This window comes from Anas platyrhynchos, chromosome 21 (assembly GCF_047663525.1).
Source record: "Anas platyrhynchos isolate ZD024472 breed Pekin duck chromosome 21, IASCAAS_PekinDuck_T2T, whole genome shotgun sequence".
NCBI lineage: Eukaryota > Metazoa > Chordata > Aves > Anseriformes > Anatidae > Anas > Anas platyrhynchos.
The window spans coordinates 2,796,756-2,820,111 of record NC_092607.1 but is presented as its reverse complement, the minus strand read 5'-3'; the positions used below and the strand labels follow the sequence as shown (position 1 = coordinate 2,820,111).

Below are 23,356 nucleotides of genomic sequence, written 5' to 3'. Positions count from 1 at the left end.
TCAGGAAGCACTCTCATGGAGAGATTTGTCTTTCCCTGGGCACAAAGTCAAGCCACAAACGCTGCAAATCCTCCAGGCCCTCTGTAAAAGCAAAAGGGGACTCACCCAAAGGCCTAGAGTAGAAACCAGAGATGCAGGAAGAGGGCAGCAGCTGCAACACAGCTTGCTGCGAGTCCTGCCAGCAGGAAGGATGTGACGTGAGCCCTCTCCATCTGGGCCATCTTCTCCCAATCTCATAGAGCTGCAGGCTCAAACCCTTTTGCTTATTCCAATGCATAGGAAGCCCCAGCAACACAAGTGAAGTTACTTTAACAGTTAATTACGAGAAGAGCAAGAATCAGCACTTACTGGGATTTTGTTTGGATGCTGCTCTCGGATCTGCTGTACTTCTTTACAACGATCCACTGGAAGGAAAAAAGTAAAACAAGGAAGTTAGGAACATCTGGCTGTGATAATTCAAGTCAAAACGAAGCAGCCAACCTACAAGCTACAAACTGACAGGAGGGATATGGCAAAAGTAATACAAATTCTGTTCTCTGGGCCACTGCTTCATATCTTGCAGCAGTGAGATTGTCAGCACAATCTCAGCTTCAGTGAGCAGACCCTTATGGCTTCTCACCACCCAAATCGCCCCCCAAAGATGGGAAGTGCCACCCTGCCTGGTAAAACTGGCCAAAACATGTGGAAACAAAGTGACTGAAATAAGACTGTAAGGATTATAAATCTGCATTCCTAAATCCATGTGAGCAGAGTTCGTAACCATCAGTGCCAGGTAGCAGCAGCAGCTTTAGGGTCTGAGCTCTGGAAGCTCAGGCTCCTCATGTCTCCTGGCTGCTTCCCCAGATGATTCTCCATCTGGGACTAGGTTTTAGCCATTTTCTTCTGCCTGCTGTGTACTTGCAAGCACTACTTGGCAGAGTGCCTCAGTCCTAAAGAGATACACCTTGTCAACTAGGACTCCTTCACCATCACAGATCTGCAGCTACAACCACTCTTGGCCTGAGAGATAGTATTTCTAGACCTGCAGTGGAAACAGGGGAACAAAGTTAAGCAAGGAGAAGGACCCATACGCTGTTGGGTTTTTTCCTGCAGTTACTCCCAGACATTCTAACACATCTTCCTCCAGAGTTCACACTCACTGATACATACAGCAGGCAGCACATGAAAGCGTGCATGCTTTTTGAGCTGACAGGAGAATTTCAATTCCCCCCCCCCACGCTGATCTGCCAGAGGAATCTCTGCTTTCTGCCCCAATTCAAAACTGGAGGGTGGGGAAGCCGAGCAGGGTGCCAGCAGGCTGTGTGTCCTGCACAGGGACACGGCGGCCCTCGGCCTCCTCCTGGGACACTGCAGACCTGGGAGGCACCGCGCAGCCTGCAGAGACTTTGTCTGAAGTGCACTGGGGAATCAGTGTCACGGATAACAGTGTGTGAGCCATGGGTTATGGCCGATAACTACAGGCTGCCCAGACATGCAGACATCTCGTAGAAGATCTTGATATCATAGGACCTGTCCTAGATTACCCTGCCGCCCACAGCACCTGCCCCAAGCCTGGCTGCCTGCCTCAGGCAGCCCAAGTGCCTCCTGACCTGCCTCCAAGTGCCTCTTACCTGAGGTAAGGGCAAGTGCAGGTGACTGTATTGTACATGTATTTTCTACCCATAAGTTTTGAGCATTTCTCCTCTAACTACTCAATAAAACCTTGTTGCTTGCAGATACTACTTTGGGAACAGCCTGGAACTCTTTAGAGGCAACAAGGCTACAAAATCACCATATCACAGAAGTTTTGAGCATTATTTTTGCCTCCCCTGAGAGGAAAACATCCCTCTACTAGGAACAGCCAGACCTTCCTTCTATAGGGCTTCATGGGCTAGCAAGACAGCAAGATTATTTGGACTGAATGAAAAATTTGAGCATACTTGTTTCGGCTCTCATGACTGGATATGTGTTTCTTCATGCTTCCATTTCACCCTATCCAATGATCTGGGGCATACAGAGTTATCCCATGAAGGAGCCAACTTTCCCAAGGTCTCAGTCACTGAGGAGTTACACAGAAATCAGCACAGGTGATGCTGGTACGATGGCAACCCATTGGGAGTGTAGGGCACCAAGAAGGAGCAGCCAGCCTGCAGCATATGCCTGCCTCCCTGCAGAGCCCTGCTCCTACTGCTCGATGCCCTCCACAGCACATCCCAAAGCCTACAAGCCCAAAGCAGGAGCAGACAGCATATTGGCACACATACTTAGACAACCTGACTGCTGTTGACTCAGATCTGCTGGGGACTAACATAACCTGCAGAGTGCTTTGTATTTTTCCAGCTTCAGTATCCACGCTGTCCTGCATCTCTCTGCCATCTCTATAGAGATGTTGCCATGTGGATGAGCCTCCTCAAAGCCAGCAGGAATTCAGGGCATGAGCCATCAGCTCTGAAGTTCTCACTAGTCAGAGCAACAGCTGCCTATTCACACCCTCTGAGACCTGCCACACACCCAGAATCTGGTCCTTCTGCTCACAGGGGTTGGAGCTTTTTCAGCCTCTCTCATCCCATAGGACCCTGTGGGACTCAGCAGCTTGGCATTATCACAATGCAACGGCAGAATGTGCTGCTGCTTTGGCTCCAAGGGCTGTCCATTTCAGAGTCTACCTTCAGGAAAGCAGTTCACGGCAACCCGACCTAAGCTGTCCAGGTGCCTGAAGATGCAGGCAGAAGTCTCCAGGACATGCAAAGATCCCCTAAGGAGCACATGCAGTCCCCTCTTAGTCTTAGTGCACCAATTACTTCCATGACTATCTCCTGCCCAAGCAGGGCTGGGAATCGGGAGAAGCCATCCAGCACCAAGCCCTGCACAACAGGGTCATTTCTATGTGCACAACAGAGGTGGATGTGAATCCTCTGCCTCAAGAAAGCATCCTCAACACCCTGCAGCAAAGAATAGCTATATACTACTATCTTTAATTTAGCTCACATGTGGTCTAATTAAGTAAATCACAGGAATAAAGAGAAAACAGTAAGAAGGGATGGAACAGGGATCAGGAGCGTGCAGTGGCCGTTGATATCACAGTTGATAGGGGACAGCCCAGCCCCAGGCCATGCAGGGCACTGCCAGAAGGCAGCTTCCCTCCCCTTCTGCCAGCAGTGTCTGCAGTCATGCTTCACATGCTGCAGATCCGATCTTACAAGCCTTGTTCTTCTCCTGAATTATAGTTGTGCTAGTTGAGGTTAAGACTTTCCCCGTTGCTGCAGCACCTGGCTACAGTCAAGTCTTGGCTGATCGGTGAACGAGAGCTGTTTACGGGACCCAGCCCATACACTCATTTTTCCTCTGGTCTCTCCCCACCACAAGGACAAGCCAAACACCTCCCTGCACTTTGGCAGCTCAGGGACTCTAGCTGGGGGGGATGACGACAATGGAAATAAGGCCATTATTTCAAAAGGGCTGAGCAAAGGTGAATAAACTGCAAACACACACCAGAGGGAGAAGCACTGCCTCTGCTCCCAGGTGTGGGCACCATTCATCAGCCACGAGGGGAGCCAGGCTTCTACTGCCAGGATGCAAAAGCTCAAAATGGCAGTAAGATAAAAACCATGTTTTTTTATTGGCTGTTCCTGAAAAAAAAAACAAAAAAAAAAAAACACTTCACTGCTAGGGCCTATTGAAAGACGGGAGTATTTTTGTAGCAGTGCATATGCCAAGAAAATTGCCTCTCTCTCCTCCAACTGCTGTTTCAGCGGTTAAGCACGAACAGCAAAGCTTGCAAATTGTCCCAAGCACAGGAATCTCTGCTGTTTTCTTGACTGAGGTCCTTCCCGAGCTGTTCTCCCAAAAATGTGGACATACAATATCTCCCATGGCAATATAGGATGATATCATTATGCCAGTTAAGGACAACAGTGAAAAATTTTACAACTTTCAGAGCATGAACCTGTTTGTCAGAAGCGCCCAGGAACTCTGGCTATGGGACACAGGGCTTGGCTGTGCTGAACACCATGCAGACACAGGATGAAAGGACAGCCCTGGGTGCACAAGAGCTTAACTGGACAAAAGATACAGATGGTGGAACATAAGGCAAACACGGCAAATTCTCCAACAGCAGTTGCACAAGGGGAAGCATTTTTCAGGGGACAGCAGACAAATGCTGGTCAGGCACTGGTACTGCCCTGGGGCAGCAGATGGACTCAGTGACCAGCTCTACTGCCTGTGACCAACAGCAATGCTGCAACTTGCATTCGAAAACACCACCTGCACATGCTATCAACATGCTGCAAGGTCAACAGCACCCAAGCTGAGCAAGAGCACTCAGGAAGCCCTGGAGCTGTCTCTGCCACCTGCCAGGTGCTCTGCCAGCCAGCATGAGGCTGAGTCTGCCTCACATCCAAAGCAGCTGCAGAAAACCAACACGTTTCCCCAAGAAGCTGCTGTGCTCAGTCCCAGGGCAGAATGTTGCTGGAGCATGGTCCTCCCGCCAAGAGATCTTCTGCAAGGAAGGAGGAATTGGATAGTCTGAAATAAGGATGCATCTGGGATGAGCTGGCACCTGCCAAAGACATGGGCAAGTTATGCAGGTCATTCCAGATGAATGTCAATAAATATTTATGTAACATGCTGCCCTAAGGCCTGACACCTCTGTCTACCAGGAAATACATCCCTGTTTATCTGCTCACACCACAGCTAACCCGCCTGTCCCTGTCTGGTGCTGGAAAGCTCAGTCTCAGGCCCGTGGCACTGCAGGAGGTGCAAGAGGAGACTCCCACATCCAGGACAGGAGGATGAAGCTGGTGAGGCCAGCCCTGCCCCAGGAAGGCAGTCCTTGCTGCTGAGAAAGGGCCATTGTCCCAAGCCACATGGGACAGCAGCATTACTGCAACTTGGCAAAGATTGTGATCACTGTTCCTAGACTTCTTCTTTTGTCTGCAAAGCTGGGGGCCTCTGGATGGGTGGGAGGACTCAGGACAAAACCCACTGTTTTGAACTTGCTGTCCAACACAAAGTGCATCTCTGCGACGTGGTACAGGTAGAGGGTTATGGTCTGCTGTCACAGAAAGGTAGCAGAGGTAGAGCTTACAAATAGATTAAACAGGAATCACGCTCCATTTTCTTAGTGGTTTCACAATGTGAGCACGATTTCGAGCCTACCTCCAGGGAGGATTTTGTATCTGTCACATCTGTGGTAAGGGCTCAGCTCGTCGCCAAGCAGAGCCATGCAGCAGCTGCTGCTAAGTCTAAACTCACGCCAAGAGACTTGATTCCTGGTCACACAGCTCTGTGTCCCCCTGCCATGGAACACACAAGGGGAACACCAGGCCTCCATCGTTCAGATGGGGCAATTCAGGGCTTCTCCTCTCTGCACCTGCCCAGGGACATCCCCAACGCAGCAGTGCAGGCGCTGTATGCTCCAGCACACACAGCGAAATGAAGAGAGATGGAGAAGTCTGGAGTCACATCATTGTGACGTGACGGGGGGCGTTATGAGGAAGATACAGCTCTGCTCCACACACACAGACAGCTTTGCAGCGGACCTGGCACAGGGGACCAGTGGAAGATGCTCCTGTACTTCCTTGTTGAGCCCACCCTTGAGAAGCTGCATGCAGGCCAAGAGAAGGGGCCCTGCTACACTGAACGGCACTGCAGGGGTTTGGATCCTCGACCTCCCCTCTTCACTTACAGCCCAAGGGCAGCTGGAAGCATTAGCCTGGATGCCACAGAGAGGATGGATGTAATGTACTCAGTCAGGAGAAGAAATCACTGTCTTGTTACATCAGACCAGATGTTTTCTCTTCCCCTCAGATGAAGTTAACCAAGTAACGCTGTTGTTTCTCAACCAGCTTTAGTGCACCATTGCTACAAAATGGCACTGAGGAGCCAATAGCTCTGCTTCCAAGGACAGGGACCGTGTAAAAAGGACAAGAAACAGAGAAGGAGAAAGCAGATGTTGAAAGCTCCTCCCCTGAGCATGGGGGACAAACAAGTCATACCTTCTGTGCCATGTCTGGATTGTACACACTGTGTTTACATCAGAGCTCCAGATAAAGAACCGTCTTTTTTTGCTCAATGTTTAGTCACAGTTTCACTAACCCTGGAAAAAGAACAAGTTCCTTTCTTATGAACAGCCAGAAGTCTGTCCTCTGCAAGGGCTTCCCTCTGCCTTTTGTTTGTTCTCCGCACTCCCGAGCCTCCAGGATAGCAGGAATGTACTCACATTTCTCAGAACCACTCAGGATGCTTCAAGTTGCTCAAAGGACTGGCGCTCCTGACAACCACAAGGCAGAACACATCTGCACATGTACAGAGGTTGGGTCATTGCTGTTTGCACACAAGCATGCTTGAACACGCAGAGATTTGCAGGGCCCAACCAGTTAGTGGTGTGTACACACAGTGGTCGGCCACAGGTGGTGGCACAAGCAGGGTGATGTCCTGGGAGACCTCCTGCAGGGCTCTGGTGGCAGCGGTCCCCCCACGACTGGCAGCAGAAGGCAGGGTGAGGCCAAGGGCAATGACCAGGCTGTGGCCACAGCTCAGCAGTGGCAGAGGTGAATTCACCAGTCCAGGACTCATTGGAACCTCTGCCCTTCTGGTTGGAGGGGTTATCTTCATTTTTTGTAGTGAAAAAAGTATCAAGTAAGGACCGAGAGACACACAGGCCTTATTATTCCCATCTGCCAGTTGGGAGCTTTCATTGTATATATATATATATATATATATATATATATATACACACACACTATTTAAAATAAATATTTGCAGTCTGTACATCTCACTGGCATTTGTTTTCAACATAACTCCTCTTGTACAAATATTTTTGTCAATGCTGTTAATCAACCCCACATCAAATCACGTCACAGAACATCCTCAGCGATTAATACAAGCAGGTAGATGCCACCAGGCATCAAGGTGAAACAGCAAACCTCACTTCAAGGAGCCCCGTCTGTTAAAGCACAGCTGCAAGAGCGTGAGCGCTCAAAGCACAGCGCGTGAGGACAAGCTGACCCTGCAATCAACCTCAGAACAAGACCAGGATGTTTTCCAAGTGACCATTACGCAAAACAGGTATGACAAGCACAGGATGGCACATGGCAGAGACAGTTTGTCCACTGGTGGTCTTTCAACTGATACAAGCTTGGCCAGCTTATACTAGGCAAGTCCCCGGAGAAGGCAATGCTTTATTTTTCCCTGGAGCCAAGAGGAGAGGGAATTCAGTTCTACATGCTGCTCTCACCTATTGCTGCCTTTTCTGTAAAGAGATGTGCATTCTCAGACCTGAAGGCAAGTCTCCCAGGGAACTGAATCCAGAATGGGAATATTCAGTGTGTAGAGGCTGAGGTCAAACCTCAGTCTGTCACCCAGCCAGGGGCTCCAGGACACACACGTACATGTCTCCTCACAAAGTGTCTCAATTTCAGCAGGACACCAGGGCACAAGGCTGGCTCACTACGAGACCTGAGCTCGGCTGACCGGCTGGTGAGGTGGAAGGTTCATGTCCATACTCACACCAGTTACACACCGCAGCGAAAACAAAGCCTGAAGCTTGCTGGCAGTCTCTCAACAGCAGGACTGACACTGCAAAACAATCCCTCTGAGAGCAGTGGGAGGCATCATTGCCACCTAACCCGCTGGAGGACTCATGCTCCTCACAGGATGTGTGACGGTGTCATCGGGCAGTGCACATGCAGCTGCAGCCAGGACACACCCTGTTCCTTTGCCACAGACCACAGCTTTGTTCTGGAAACTGTTATGGACTCCTGCAATGGGCCTGACTAAGCAGAACACGGCAGCCTCAGCATCCCCAGAAAGGATTAGCGTGGGGGAGCTGAGGGTCATCACCAGATTTTACCCCCATGCATCCAGACCAAAGATTCCCTGCTGCAGATATGCCAAGGGCTGAAGAAGCTCAAGGCACCTCACTCTCTCACTGTACTTTGGATCACAGGGAAAGCCAGACTCTGTGCCCTCAGCATGCCTCATCTCCAACCTTTGGTGTTTCTCATACAGTTCCTTTTTCAAGTCCTCAACCACAATGGGCAGGAATCCGGATAATTTATTCAGAATAGACACAAGATAAAGCAGATGAACAAACAGAAGAAACTCAATGGAAAAATAAATCTCGCTATCAAAACTACAAGGGGAAAATGGGCACGGAGAAAAGCAGGATCCTCACTAAGAAGTGGCAGTCCAAGACCTAAGCAAGCCACTTGCTGTGAAAGCAAGCAAGCCAGAGCCTGGGCAGCTTTTGTAAACAACCATATTCCTGACTCTCCATTTTCTGTTTTTTTGGAACTGTTCCAGTTCTCTAAAGTTTTGAAGCCTTAAAGATTAAGCCATTCTGAGGGTACAGTGTCCCTGGAAATATTTTCCATCAGCCCTCTCCAACTGCATTGTAAACAATCACTTCCTGCTCCTGTTGTGTAATGATTTGACGATGAAAACAAGCTGTATTTACTTTCTCCAACCGAGCAATTCCAGCCCTGACCCAAAGCAACTGCGTGGGCTGCCAGGCCTCCTCCTCCTTCCCCTCCTCCTGGCCAAGCTCTGCAAAACAGTCAGCTGAGGGAGCAAAAGGGCAGAGGAAAATACACAGAAACAGGCAGCACAGGCAGTTACCAGCACCAAACTCCCTCATCCCCCTCTTTCCCTGTCAGGCTATTTTAATCCTGCTTTCTTTTAACTGCTCTGAGACTTGGATTTTGTTTTCCTTCAGGTTTGCGTGAAGTCTGAGCAATGTGGAAAGGCACAAGCCAGACTCCTCCTGACTGTGATAAGCTGATTCTCACCAGTTTGGCAATAGGTACTTAATAAGGGTTTGATTTAGGACTTTATTGCTTTTAACAAAGAGCTTAGGAGAATAGAGTATAAGACAGCAGTGAGCAAAGCAAGCATCCCCTAGGCAGCAGACCTGATTTTTGTTAGTGCATGTTTACTTGGATGGGTCGCTGCAGCCTGAGGAGGCTGGGTAACTGCTCAAGGCTGGAAGGGTTGTGACAATAAGTTGCCAAACAGTTACAGTTTGCAAGAGAAAAGCAGTGAGTGGCTGGCTCAGCACTTTGGGAGGAAAAAGCTCCGGTTTTAAAGCCTCGTGTAGGAAACATGCCCTAACCAGCACCTGACACCCAAGTTCCTGTTTGGCACCAGTAGCCCTCGTTTGGGCATCACCTGGCAGTAACGCCCAGATGATCCCTCCCTGCTCGGGACGTGACCGCCAGAAACACGCCTGTTCCCCAGCGTCAGCTGGCAGAGGTCAGGAGAAGCAGCAGCTGGCGTTCCACCCGGTTTCACCATCGGTTCGGCAACCAGGCCCGGCGCCTTCCACGGCAGGCGCCGCCTGCCCCTGCACAACGCCGCGCCCGGGAGGTGAGGGAGGAACCCGCAGGGCTCAGAGCTCCGGGGAGCCGCCCCCGCGCCGGGCGGCCGGGGCGAAAAGCAGCTCCCCGGGGGGCTGCGGGGCACGGTGCGGCGCAGGTCTTCCTTCCCTTCCCTTCCCTTCCCTTCCCTTCCCTTCCCTTCCCTTCCCTTCCCTTCCCTTCCCTTCCCTTCCCTTCCCTTCCCTTCGTCCCCGAGCCCCAGGCCAGGCCCTCCCCGCCCTGCTCGCCCCCCGGGGCCAGCCGGGAGGCCCGGTGGCCGTGGGTCCCCCGAGCTCAGCCCCAACCCCTGCCCCGCTCCCACCACGCGTGACCGGGCACCGCGGCCAGGCGCCGCCCGGCCGCCCCCCGCGGAGCCGTCCCCACGGCTCAGGGCCCGGGCGGGGCTCACCGAAGGCGCGGCGCTGCTTGAAGGGCCGGTCCGAGGGCATGGCGGGGCTGGGCCGGAGCGCGGCTGCCGGCGGCGGCTCCGTGCGGCGGGCGCTGCGGCGGAGCGGGGCGGTGACGTCACCGCGGCACGCCTGAGGGGCGGGGCCTCTGCTACCGGAGGGCGGGGCGGCTGCAGGGCGCGGGGCGGCTGCAGGGCGCGGGGCGGCTGCAGGGCGCGGGGCGGCTGCAGGGCGCGGGGCGGCTGCAGGGCGCGGGGCGGCTGCAGGGCGCGGGGCGGCTGCAGGGCGCGGGGCGGCTGCAGGGCGCGGGGCGGCTGCAGGGCGCGGGGCGGCTGCAGGGCGCGGGGCGGCTGCAGGGCGCGGGGCGGCTGCAGGGCGCGGGGCGGCTGCAGGGCGCGGGGCGGCTGCAGCCACCGCAGCCTCCGCGCGGAGCTGCCGCGAGCAAATCAACGCCGGCAGCGAGCGGGGCGGCAGTGCGCCGCGGGGGAACGGCGCTGCGCCGGCCTCCTCAACGCGCGCTGCGACGCAAGCTGTGCGCTGCTCACAGGGCAGGCACAGAACGGTGAAGGAGAGACACCATCAGTTATAAGAAGGACACAGAAGCATGTTTTTTATTTTTAAATTTTATTTTTAATGCTGATCACTGTCACCTATTTACACAAAAAATATTTAACTAAAACCTAACAAAGTACTTTCTCCTTGTAGGGTTTACCCGACAAAGGAAACAAATTATTTTCAGGGCTAAAGCAATGGGTACTTCCTGCTCACACAAAATTGGTATTGATGAACAAATGTAAAGTCTTCAGTTCACCGCTGTAAGAAAGACACAGGCAAAGACGTTCATTTCCAAAATACACCCAAGTCTAACCAGAAAATATATAAGCAGAAGTAGTGATGTTGACTTAGGGCAAGCTGATTAACTTTACAGACTGCACGCTCAGGTGAAGGATTTATTACTGTTGTTATAAAGTGCTAACCCCTTTTTGAAGGCACAAGGAACACTTTCTATTTTAGCGATTCGATCTCTGATTTTATCCATGCAGACCAGCTTACAGGACTAGGGCCATAATTCCACAAAACATTATTTATACACCTTGAATGGGAGAAGACACATGCACGGAAGCTCTGGAGCTTCTCAGCATGTTATTGTACTTACATAAGTGGGACATGGTTGAAGGAGGGTTTTTATTCCCTCCAGCCTCAGCTTTCCTGAAAAATCTTGCACACAACTTGTCTGAAGATCCACAGAAGATTAATTTCTGCAAGTCTAGCTTTTGTGGTCCTAAAATGTTGAGGCTCTAGTAGAGGAATGGAGGCAGTAAGTGCTGCTGCTCACAGCCCAGAGCCATACCTCAAGCTTCCCAAACTTTTCATTGACTTGTTAATGCATCAGTTTTATTTTTTTTCTTCTTCTGTCTTCACAGCAGGTGCTTCCTCTGCCTTCAGATAGGGACCCATGAAAATTCACTTCTCAAAGACAGCAAACTAGGCCAGTCTCCAACCATTAACACAAAGCAGCTCAAAAGCACAGAGCACAAAAGTTATTCAAGCCCTCCTCTGAATCACCACTTCTGGCTAGGAAAAAAAGACTAGAACAGCTTATCCCTCTGTTTGTCCTCAATTTGCTCTTGTCAGTACTTTTACCATATGAATGACTAGGCCCAAACTCAGCAAACACAGGACAAGCAAAATGTCACCCAATCTCCTTCTTTGATCTCATTAAGGTAACTTAGGAAAAGCGAAGTCCACCTCTAATTTGCTTGTAGAAGAACTGCTTCCAGCCAGACCGTTTTGTCTTTGATGTTCCTGATCCAAGTAAGACACTTTTTCTCCATAATGACTACCTAAATGGGGGTAGTTACTCTTCAACTTGATCCACAACCTTTCCTTTAAAATAATGAAATAAAATGAATGAACTTGTAATGACAGGTGGCACAAGCACAGCATTAGCAAGGCCCTGCTCTCACCAGTTGGATATGACACACCTCCAGAGAGTCCAAAACAAGCTTCAAGACCCTTTTACTCAAGTCCCTGAGTATATTTTAGTCAGATTGCTACCAGTCCTTGGAGAGGAAAAAAAATCAGCATATGGCAGGAACTCTGTGATTTCACTAGAAGTTTATGATCTCAATGCAATGCAGAAAGTGTGCATCTTTGTTTTGTAATAAGGTTATTTATTACAGATTGTTAAAAGGGGGGAGGGGAAGGACAAAAACTCAACACTCTATCCTTAACTCAGATGTGATATGGAACCATTAGGAGGATAGCTACCCTTAAGGAAATGTCCAAAAGAATGCAGGACACTGCAGAAATTCTCCCATTTTGAAAAGAGCAACATTGCCACCTGCTAGGGGAAGTCAAAGCACATCAGCAGGTCACTACCTCCAGGGAAACATTTATCTGGCTATGATCAACAGAAGATAAAGGAGACAACCGAAGCCACATTTTTATTCTGCACTGCTTCACTATTCAATTATTATCCAAAGGTTTCAGCTTGCTGGAGATCATTTTTTTGAGAGACAACATTCAATTAAATCATAGCAGATAACATGCTTTAAACAAGCTGTTGTATATCAGGAACTACTCCAAATACAGAGTGTGATTTCAGACTCTATTCACTGATTAGATGATATGGCTCAAACCATGATTCAGTAATAGAAGTGCCAGTAAATATGTGCTATGTGAGTTATTTGTCAGATTTCTAAGACTAGGAGATAGTTATTTACATTAGTCACTTCTTGGCATAAAATGCGATTGCAGGGCTACACCAATTTAGTGTGGTCAGACATCTGCTGATGGGAGAAATGGTTCATAAACAGAGTGCAACAGTCGACACTGAATCATCATGATGACAGCTGAGATGCCCAAAATACTGACAAGTGCCCACAACTGGGTGCTGCAAGACTGACCACTTTACATAATTAGAAGTTAAAAATGTGGTTCTCTTCCAAAAAGCATTTCTAGACATCATGGTCATAAACATTAACTGAAAAAAAAATAGGAGCAGTTTAAAATTAATGGCCAAGTCTGAAAACACACTGAAAAATGCAGAACACTCAGGTTACCTTAGCTGTTTGAGTCACCACATACACACACCATACTTTGTGCTCTGAAATCCAGAAAAACATACAGGTCAACACCAACATTTTTACTAGTCTCCAAAATCACACCGCAACCAATCACCTGGAATATTCCCCAATCTGCTGAGATCAGCCATAAATTCCAAGTTTGTTTCTTTGTGTAGAATTGGACAGTTATCACACATTCCCAAGTACTGCTCACAATTTTCAGAATGCAGGGGTAAACCCAGGATACACACTTTTGCTAATACAGATACATCAATCAGGAGTGATCCCTCACCAGCACAAGAAACAGCATTCCCTAATAAAACTGCAGTTACTCAGTTTAGGTTTTCTCCGTAATTATACAGCATGTTTCACACACGTAGGCTGTCCCTCTTTGCTCAGGTGCACCTTAGGGGAAATTACTTTTCATGCTGATAAAACCTCCCATCTCATCACTTCTAGTTGCGGCCATGTGTGCGAGGAGGCTGCTGCCCAAGCAGGCAGAAGAGCAGAAAGCCCCTCCTGCTCCCATGGGACGAAGGAGCCTTGGGAATGAGGGGGCTGCCTGGGCACTGCTCCCTGCTGAAGCAGTTCCCAGTATTGAGCTACTCGGGGACACAGGGAAAAAAAAAAAAAGCAGCACAATGCAATATGCATGATTTTTTAATCTGGGCTATGATGTTCTGCACATCGTTAAGACAATTTCAGTACAAGGCAGAGTTGTGTCTGTCACACGTGGCATACATCTTCAATGTACACGTTTTGCACAAATCCTGGAGCTCTGCATGCAAATTCAAAACTTTTTCAAGGCTACGAAAAATAACCCCTTTATTATTTTGGAGGAACCAGATGAGCATTTTTGTTTTTAACAGCCATTAACAAAAAAAAATACCAAAGCGAGATATCAGATTGAATCAGCTACTGAAATGTGATAACCCAAGAGCACCCACAGGCAGCATTAATGGCCTCACTCAGTCACCGCACATCTCTGTTCTGAGACAAAAAAGGAATTGACAGGAAAATGCTCCAACATATGAGGCAATTATAAATACATAGCACATGGACTTAAAATAAATCACTCAGAGAAAGCAACAGATTGGTAAAAATAGTCCTATGAAAGTTCTACTTCTTGAAGAAAAATCTCAGTCAATCACGACAATTACAATCCTTACAAGAAAAGGGAAACAAGACAAAAACAATCACTGATGACACTTTTTAATTTAATACGACCAGTTACTTTTCCAAAGTAACTTGCAAAACCAACAGAGAGAACAAGAGGATAGGCAGGTTTCATATTTACAGTAATTCAAAAGTAATAAGTGTAAAAGTTTAACTCAAATAGTTGTAACAGGAACATGGAAATGTACAAAGAATAATTTTTAGAACCTTATTAGATTTTTTTATATTATCTTCTTAACTATTCAAAACAATCTGTTGCATTTTTTACTGTTTAAGTCACCTGATCCTAATTCACCAACTCCTTCTCAAAATGACTTGTGATAACAGAAGAAACCACTTTTTTTCTATTTGTAAACAACAGATACATTTGCTTTTGTTTTTTTTTCAGATATTACAGAAGTGGCACAGCCAAGTTAACACTAATGTTCTACTCTTTACCATTAAATTAAAAAATAGTTGGGCAAAGGGGGGAAAAAACATATCAAGTTAGTGTAATCATTCAGTAGGATTCTGGATGACAATCAGGAAGTAGTCCTTATCTGGAACAGAAAAGAAAAAGAATATTCTTTCATTGCTGGTATTTGTTCACAGCCAAAGAAAAACATTCCTGCATTTAGCAAAAGTAACTTTCAGCATTTTTCCATATCCCACCAATATGCAGTTGGAACTACTGAGTTCTGACATTTATCGTCAATGAGCAGAACATGTTTGACATGTCAGAGCACTTATTTCAACTTTTAGAAAGGAGAAGTCTCAACTTCAGAAACTTCATGTTCACAAGCCATTTGAAGGTAACTTAACGTGTGCCTAAGGAATAACCGTAACTAGCAAATAAAATAATTTAGCTAAAATAGGTGTTGCAAGCTAATGATTTTCCATATCTCACAGGCAGACTGCTAGGCTGAAGCAGTTATAGATGTATTTGTTCTGGAGCAATGGTTATTCCTCTGATCTTCTTCCATATGGAAAGCTGCATATTGGAAGCTGCACCAGCATAAACCCCACAGCCTCTCATTCTCAAGTGCTGCCTTCTCCCCACGGAGCAGCCTGACGGAGCTGCAGTCCTCTTCTTTGCCCTCCCATCAGCACAATCCCACGACAGAGCAGATGCAGTATGAAAGGAACAAAGCTGCATTCTTGCCACATTAATGAACCACACTCATTTCATTGCTTCCCGTTTCATAATTTGATGAAATACTGAGAGCACTGATTTACTGATTTCATAATTTAATTAAATACTGAGGGCACCTCCTGAAGAAAAGGCAGCTATACTCCATGACTCAGGAGTACACCTGTCCCATGCTACCTTCCCTCTTTTAAGCCAAAGCGGCGGGATGTGTCCCACAGCCAGCATGCCGGGATGGGTGTGCTCGGCTGTTTGGGAGTGACAGGCAGGGCAGGGGTGTTGCACCGTATATGCAGCAGGGATGAGACCCAACCCTTGCTGCTGGGGATAACACGGCACAGAACGTCTGGTTGAGAATTAAGGGGATGAATGGCAAAGCAGATGTCATCAGGGGGTTCTACTACTGACTGTCCATCCAGGCATGGATGAGCCCTATAGGCAATAGGGGGAAATCTTGCGATCAGTTGACCTTGTCCTTATGGGAGACTTCAACTTCCCATACAAACTGAGAAGCAAGTCTGGGACATTCCTAAAGCATGTTAAAGATAACTTCCTGCCCCAAGTACTGTGTGAGCCAAGTGGGAAAGGACAACAGGGAAGGCCTTATGGGAACTGTGACAGTATGTGGGCTGTCTTTGCCATAGTGTTCATGAATTAGGTGAATCCAAAATTTTTGCTGTAATGAAGTAAAAGGTCGGCAGAGTTGCCAGCCTGGACTTTAAGAGAGCAGACTTGAAGTTCCTCCAGGCACTAGTTAGTAACGCCTGTTAGTAGCACATTCCCCAGGAATGTGCTTCAGTGGGGTTAGGTGTCCATGAGAGCTGGTCGCTTTTTAAGAACCACCTTTTAAAAGCCCAGGAGCAGGCAATCCCATTGTGTCACAAGTCAAGTAAGGGGGGCAGAAGACTTGGCTGAACAGGGAACTCCTCTTGGAAGTTGGGCAGAAAAAGAAAATACATGACCACTGGTAGCATAGTTAGGCTTCACAGTGAGATGACAAAGCTGCAGTTCAAAACTACAGGGAGAAAAAGGAGAAAAGCCAAAGCTCTGCCTGAGTTGATGCTGGACAGCATGGTGTGAGACAACAAAATAGGCTTTTTTAAGAACATCAACAGCAAGAGGAATCTAAGGAAAACATTGTACTAATACTTGATGATGATGATCACCTAAACTAATAAGAATGATGGAAAAGGTGGAGGCATCTAATGCCTTTTTTGCCTCTGTCTTTGATAGTAATGATACACCTTAGACTCACCAGCTGATACAACTGGTCCCTTACAATTTCAGTACTCGAGTCCATGGGGCTTGACAGGATTCACCCCACAGTGCTGAAGGAATTAGTCGACATTATAGCTGGACCCCTTCCAACAATTTACCAAAGGCTGTGGGAACCAGAGGAGATCCCTGCTGACTGGAAGGTAGCCAATGTCACACACATCTACAAGGGCATGAGAGAAGACCCAGGAAGCAACAGCCTGTCAGTGTAACTGGTGGTCCCCAGGGCTCATTTCTAGGGCTAGGCCTGTTCAGCATCTTTATCAGTGATAAACAGGCAGGAGTGGGACACATTCTCAGCAAGTTTGGTGATGGCACTGAACTGGGAGGTGCTGCTGACTCCCTGCAGACGCCTTGCACAGGGATCTGGATAGATGGGAGCACTGGGCAGTCAACAAAGGGAAAGGCCAGGTGCTGCCCCTGGGGCGGAGCAGTGCCGGACACGGGCACAGCCTGGGAGATGCATGGCTGGAGAGCAGCTCAGCAGGATGGGGCCTGGGGGTGCTGGGGACAGCAGCTTAGCAGGAGGCCTGGCAGCCAAGGGGGAAAAAAATGCATTTTGGGGTGCATTAAACACAGCACAGCCAGCCGGACAAATGAGGTGATTGACTGTTTTCTGTTGGTGGGGCCTTGCCTGGAATACTGTGTGCAGTTCTGGGCCCCACAGTGTGAAGAAGATGTTAAGGTCCTTAAAAGTGTCCAGAGGAGGGCAACAAAGCTGGAAAAAGGGCTGGAAGGCCTGTCCTGTGAGGAGAGGCTGAGTGCACCTTGGTGGTCCAGTCTGGAAGAAAGTAGGCCAAGAGGTGCTCTCTGCAGCTTCCCAAGGAGGTGCCGATCTCTGCCCCCTGGGGACCGATGGCAGGATGTGCTGGAAGGGCACAGAGCTGTGCCAGGGGAGGGTCCGACCTGGCATCGGGAAAATATTCTGGACTGTGAGGGTGGTCAAAGGTTGGAAGAGGCTTTCTAGCAAGGTTGTTGATGCCCAGTGCCTGTCAGTGTTCAAGAGGCATTTGGATAATGCCCTCGATAACATGCTTTAGCTTTTGGATAGCCCTGAAGAAGTCAGGCAGTTGGATTCAAAGATCTTTGTAGATACCTTCCAACTGAACAAATCTAAATCAGAATTCTTGATCAGAATATCTATTAGACTGGTTTGTTTTATTGCTCAGTCACTGCTGAACTGAAATTGCTCTCAAATTTAAAAAAATATTCCTTTCTGGTTCTCATGGTTTCATATTGAAAAACACAAAGCATGAGAAGCTCCAAGCTCTTTTGCATGCTCCGAAATGCTATTTAATCCTTTCTACTGTTATGAAAATGAAATGAAAACTTATTTCCCACGTTAAAATATTAAAAAGCAAACTTAGGGTCAATGATAAAAGTCTTCAACTGAAGAAAGTAAACAAACCCTTTGGAATAGAGTAGAGTATATATTATAAAGAACAGCAGCATGCAGAACTCATTTCTCAGGCTCAGTCTCTACACCACAAAACATGCAACACCGAACTATGGCAAATCCCACAAGAAAAGCATTCTGCTGGATTCTCTGATGCCTGAGTTCACCCCACTCACTCTTACCTGGTGCAACCATAATTTCATTTTTCTTGGAGCGAATCCGCAGGAATGTGAGGTCATTTTGGGGATCAATGTCTCGCACAGTGCTCCTTGCCTTCATGATAAAACTGTGCATTAGGCCTGCATATTGAATCGTTGTGGAGTTGTCCATAGTACTTTTTATAGGAATACCTGCAAGAAGCCACCATGGGGACAGCAATGGTCAGTAACAAAACTCCAGAATTACCTCTCCTTTGGGTATCACCATGTCCAATTGTTGTGGCCATTGACCCTATGCATGTGTTACAGCTGTAACAAGGCAACGGGATTAGGAGTGTTCTTTTTAAGGCTTAAAAGAACGTGAACAGAAATAAGATGTGCAGACGCTACATTCTGTAACCACGGCTGCAGATGAAAAGTACTGTTTACCTCTAGTTGTATCAGTGATTTACTTTTGCTTTTTCAGTTATTCACTTGAGGTGTAAAATTAGAAATAAATAAAAACAAAACCAAGTATTTTAGGGGGAGAGTGGAAATATCAACATTTCAAGTTTGTTTCCTGATGGGGGACAGCTCATCTTTTCAGACAGATTCCTGAATATCACAGCTAAACTACAGTCACATAAGCTAGGCTGGGATAGGCATTGATTCTAGAGAACATGAGTAGCTGCATCCCACAGATACAAAGCTGAAGCTTTTAGGCACAACTGTAACAGCTCATGCAGTCCTGCAAGGTTCAACTACTGTGCACCAGCCAAGAATGCAGACACAATGCACACTGTTTGGCCAGAGCCTTCCCTCCTTTATGCTACTGCCACCCATCAGATGCATTTCCTCATAAAAAGCCAGCCAAAAATCCAGCTCAAATATCAAAAGGTTGATGCAATAGCCTACTACCAAATACTATCATGGCAGAAAAACCACAGCAGGTGTATGTTCAAGTAAGCATACTTCAGCCTGAAGAGCACAAACCATTATTAACCATCATGAAAAAGCAGCAAGCAGAAACACAAACTGTATAACCAAGGGCTAAGTATGCACCGGTCCAATCTTCGGTGTATTCACATATAGCTGCTACTCATCATTTTTTCTAAGGATTACTTCTAAGAAATATTCATTTTAAATTGGTAATCGCATGATTTTAACAAGCTGGGCTGCCCACAGTGTATCTGGAGTGCTCTGAACAAGTCTGCTGCATTCGACCCCTTCAGTGGCTCCAAAAAGAGGCAACTAGCTTATGAGTCCCATGAGGCCATCAGCAGGAGACAGCAGCTGTGGTCCTCATGTCTGCCAAGGCATTCTGGACATGGACAGCAGCAACATTTCAGATGTCATGAGAACTTGCAGTGCTACCCATAAAAGCGTCTCAAAAAGGTGAGGCTCTGACAGACCAGTCCCAAACACTGGCATGGCATGTACAAGCTTTTGTGATTTCAGCTTCATTTATTTCCTGAAATAATAAAGTGAGCTTGCAGAAAACCAGAAAAGGAAATTCATTTTCTCTTGTAGCCAATTATCTATCTACTTTGACTACAGTAAAGTGCAAAGGTGAGACTTTAACTGCAAGTAGTACAACCAGTGGTCCTTAAACTACATGCTCAGACTAAGTTAAAACCTCAGGAAGCAGACTGACACAATACCTTCAGAATTAACAACGATGATTCCTTGCACGCCTTTTTGGCTCTGAATTCGCTTCAGTGTTTCTTCCACCTCAGCCTGCAAAAACAAAGCACAAATCAAAAGATCACAGCTTCCGTTTGGCTTAAACTAATGCTTTGTAATAACGAGTCTGAAAGTAAAACTGCCCAAATATAATTCAAACAGGCACTACCTACACCTCTCTATAAAGCAAAGTGTGCTTTGGTACTACCTTTTCTGCATGACCTTATCTTTCTGCATGACCTTATATTGCTTTCCATCTGTCTTCACTCATTTGTGATTATGATAGTGTTTATATAAACTTGAACTCCCTTCTAATCTTTCTCTCCCTCCTCAACCTCGTAGCTGGAAGTCGGCTCAGTCAGTCTGTGACAGTTTAGGTGCCAAGCAAAAACCATGTATGAAAACACACATGGAACGTATGAACAAACCACAAAAATACATATCCTAAGTAAAAGACTACCTTTGCATTTATTATATGAATGCTAAGAGCAATTGAAAATCAGAAAAGTGAAAGGAAAAAGAACAATGCTATGCATTTGCAATTATGATTCGTGCTGGTATAGCTATCACCGATTTACTACTTTGGAAAACCAACTTAATAAAAAGAAAAAAAAAAAGGCAAGGCATTAATTCCACTGCCTTCTCTGTAAAAATCACCATCAACTTCAGGAGAGCTTTCAGCCCCTTCTGCACATCTTACACTGCTATAAGCCATCAATCCAAACCTGTCTGTGGGCTCTCCAGCACAACCCTAAGATCTGACGGCCATAGCATTTCACAGCTGGGTAAATCCCCTTCAAAAGGCATTTGTTATATCTGATTCTCACTAAAGGAAACAGAGGCATGCAGCATCTTTCAGATCCTGAAAGAAGCAATTCAGATCAGAAGAAAAGGGTAATCTAAGCTCAGGGTAAAGGTGAGATCTACACAGGACACTTGGCCAAGATGCCACATTTGTTAGGCACTGCAAGGAACCCTCTCTCCACCTCCACCCTCTGTCAAACCAACTACTTATTCAATCACAAGACAGCTTCTGCTTCGGAGCTCTTGGCAACCTTTCTGCAGGGTCTACTAGCATATGTAGTTAAGATAACCCCCTGCTACAAGCGTGGTACCACTGGAATGTGTCTTCACAAAGGTTTTTTGTCACATACTTGAAAGAAACATTTGAGTTTAATCACTTTGACAAAGCCCTTGGTAATTTTTGAATGCCAGACTGTTTCCACGTAGAAGACAATGAAAGAGGAAAAAAAAACTACGATGTGCACAAATGCTGAGCGATATATGGTGGCACACTGCTCAGTTTGAAATAATTTCCTGATTTAGCTGGATTCCAAGTCCTAATTAATCAAATACTTCATCAGGCCTTAACATGCCTATCTGGATGGAAACAAGCATCCCGACAGAACTGTACCCACGTGTGGTGGTTTTACTTGGGCAGGCGACCAAGCTCCACCGCACCTGCTCTCTCACTCCCCCTCCTCAAAGAGGAACAGGGAGAAAATACAATGAAAAGGGCTCAAGGGTTGAGATAAGGACAAGGAGATCGCACAGTAATTATCGTGACGGGCAAAACAGACTCAGCACATAGAGATAGTAAGATTTATTGCTTATTACTAGCAAGCTAGAGAAGCGAGAAACAAAGGAAAGAAACCAAAAGCACCTTCCGCCCCAACCACCCTCTTCCACCTCTTCCCCCCACCACCACCCCAAGCAGCGCATAAGAACGGGGGTTATGGTCAGTCCATAGTGCTTCTTCTCCACCACTCCTTCTCAGTCATTCTCTTCCACTGTGCTGTGGGGTCTCTCCCATGGGATGCAGTCCTTGCTGAACTGATCCGGCGTGGGCTTCCCACAGGCAGCAGCTCTTCCAGAACTGCTCCAGATATGGGTCCGTACCATGGGGTCCACCCCTCAGGAGAAAACTGCTCCAACCTGGGTCCCCTACGGGCAGCAGCTCCTGCCAGGTCACCTGCTCCTGCGGGGGCTCCTCTCCACAGGCTACAGGTCCAGCCCAGAATCTACTCCAGCAGGAATCTTCCACAGGCCGCAGCCTCTATTGGTGCAGGTCCACCTGCTCCACCGTGGTCTCCTCCACGGGCTGCAGTGTGGAACCCTGCTCCACCGTGGTACTCCATGGGCTGCAGGGGGACATCCTGCTTCACCATGGTCCTCACAGCAGAGGACTTCTGCTCTGGCACCTCTCCCCCTCCTCCTTCCCTGATTTTGGCACCTGCAAGGCTGTTTCTCACCCCTCATTCTCCCAGCTGCTGTGTGGCACAGCGGTTTTTTTTCCTGTCTTAAATATGCTCTCACAGAGGCACAAAACAACATCGCTTATTGTCTCAGCTCTGGTCAGCAGTGGGACCCTTACCAAACAGCTTCTAGATCCTTCTCACAGAAGCCACCTCCATGGCCCCCTGCTACCAAAACCTTGCCACATAAACCTACTACGCCATGTTGAAATTCTTCTAACAACCAGCAGATAACCTAACTCACTGAGGGGTGAACTGCTCTAGCAGCTCGATGCTGACCAAGTGCTCTTACTGCCCAACACATGGGAGCCCTGGTGACACACAGGAGCCTCGGGGCTCACCCAGCTCCACTCACCACAGCTACAGAGGCACTACACAGAAAAAAAAAAAATAATTGTTGAACTTGTTAACTAAACAAAAACTTCATCTTAATAAAGGACCGAAAAACTACAAGAGACTACATGGGAAAGCAGAGATGCACTGGGGAGAAGGAGAATAAAACCTGCCAGCAACCAGCTCATACAGTGGCAGCCTTCATTCCCCCGGCTCTGTCCAGGAGGCCTGAACTCCCACGCTCACCTAACAAAGGCGTCTTAACAGCACACGCCAGTTTTCTATCTACCATCGAGGCCAGTATTTGTTCCTTTAAAAGTTTCCCACGCATGGTGTGGGGTTTTATTACCGTCAGCTACCTGGCCACACGTTTCACCAGGAAGCAGCCTTTTGTGCGGTTACAGCAAAACAAACAAGCTCCGGGTTCTGTGGACCACGAGACCGAAGAAGCCGGCGGCCTTCACACAGGCCGATTCACCCTCCCCAGCCGCCCCAGCCTCGGGACCGCACGGCCCCGGGCCCTGAGCCCCGAGCCCCACCGGCCCGGCCCGGCCCGGCCCGGCCCAGCGGAAGCCCCAGGATGCTCCCCGGGCTCCCCAGCCGCAGCCCGGCCTAAGCGCGCCCCCCCCGCGGCCTCACCCACCATCGCGAGCCGCCGCCACCGCCCCGTCGCCAGTCACGGCCTTGCGCGCATGCGCCCCCCGCTCGCCCAATCCGCGGCACTTCAGCGGCGGCAGGGCCGGGCCACGCGCGTGCGCGCCCCCTAGGCCGGTGCGGCGGTGACGGCACCACCGGGAAGTGGCCTCGGGGAGGCGCCGCCACCCCCGGCACTCTGAGGAAAAACCAACAGCAAAAAAAACAAAACAAAAACGCGGCGGGGGTTGGCGCAGCAGAAGACCGGCCCTTCAGCAGGCCGGGCGGCAGGCGTCGTAAAGCTCCTCCCGCCGCAGGGCCCCTCAGCGCGACCCCTGCCCCCTGCCCCGACCTGGAGCCAGCGCCAGCGACCCTCAGAGGGTCACGGAACTGGGAAGTGGCCGAACGCCACGACCAAGTTGTGTGGTTCTAGCAACGTTGAACGGTGGCTTTTCTCCACTCCAAAAATCAACAAACAAATAAATCATGAAATAGTGAAAATAACGTCACAGCTGTACTAACTTAACCTCCC

General features: G+C 48.3%; 2 protein-coding genes across 4 annotated transcripts in view; both read right to left on the bottom strand.

The window, feature by feature from the left end:
• The window catches only part of MAP1LC3A (microtubule associated protein 1 light chain 3 alpha), a 54,158-nt gene extending 44,255 nt beyond the window's left edge, over nt 1–9,903 (bottom strand). The window contains exons 1-2 of one of the 3 annotated variants that reach the window (XM_072026279.1): nt 9,745–9,903; nt 349–404 (exon numbers count right to left, since the gene is read on the bottom strand). In XM_072026279.1, the coding sequence (XP_071882380.1) occupies nt 349–404; nt 9,745–9,784 (96 nt within the window). In that variant the 5' untranslated portion in view covers nt 9,785–9,903. The remainder of the gene's footprint in view (nt 1–348; nt 405–9,744) is intronic. The other 2 variants (XM_027473120.3, XM_027473118.3) reach the window with 2 other exon arrangements.
• A 3,551-nt stretch (nt 9,904–13,454) lies between these two features.
• DYNLRB1 (dynein light chain roadblock-type 1) lies at nt 13,455–22,973 on the bottom strand. The gene is made up of 4 exons (XM_027473112.3): nt 22,835–22,973; nt 19,582–19,657; nt 17,966–18,133; nt 13,455–14,525 (listed from the first exon to the last, which is right to left on the bottom strand). Exons 1-4 carry the CDS (start codon nt 22,835–22,837, stop codon nt 14,482–14,484), a joined length of 291 nt encoding a protein of 96 aa, XP_027328913.1. The 5' UTR covers nt 22,838–22,973; the 3' UTR covers nt 13,455–14,481.
• Nucleotides 22,974–23,356: the final 383 nt, after the last annotated feature.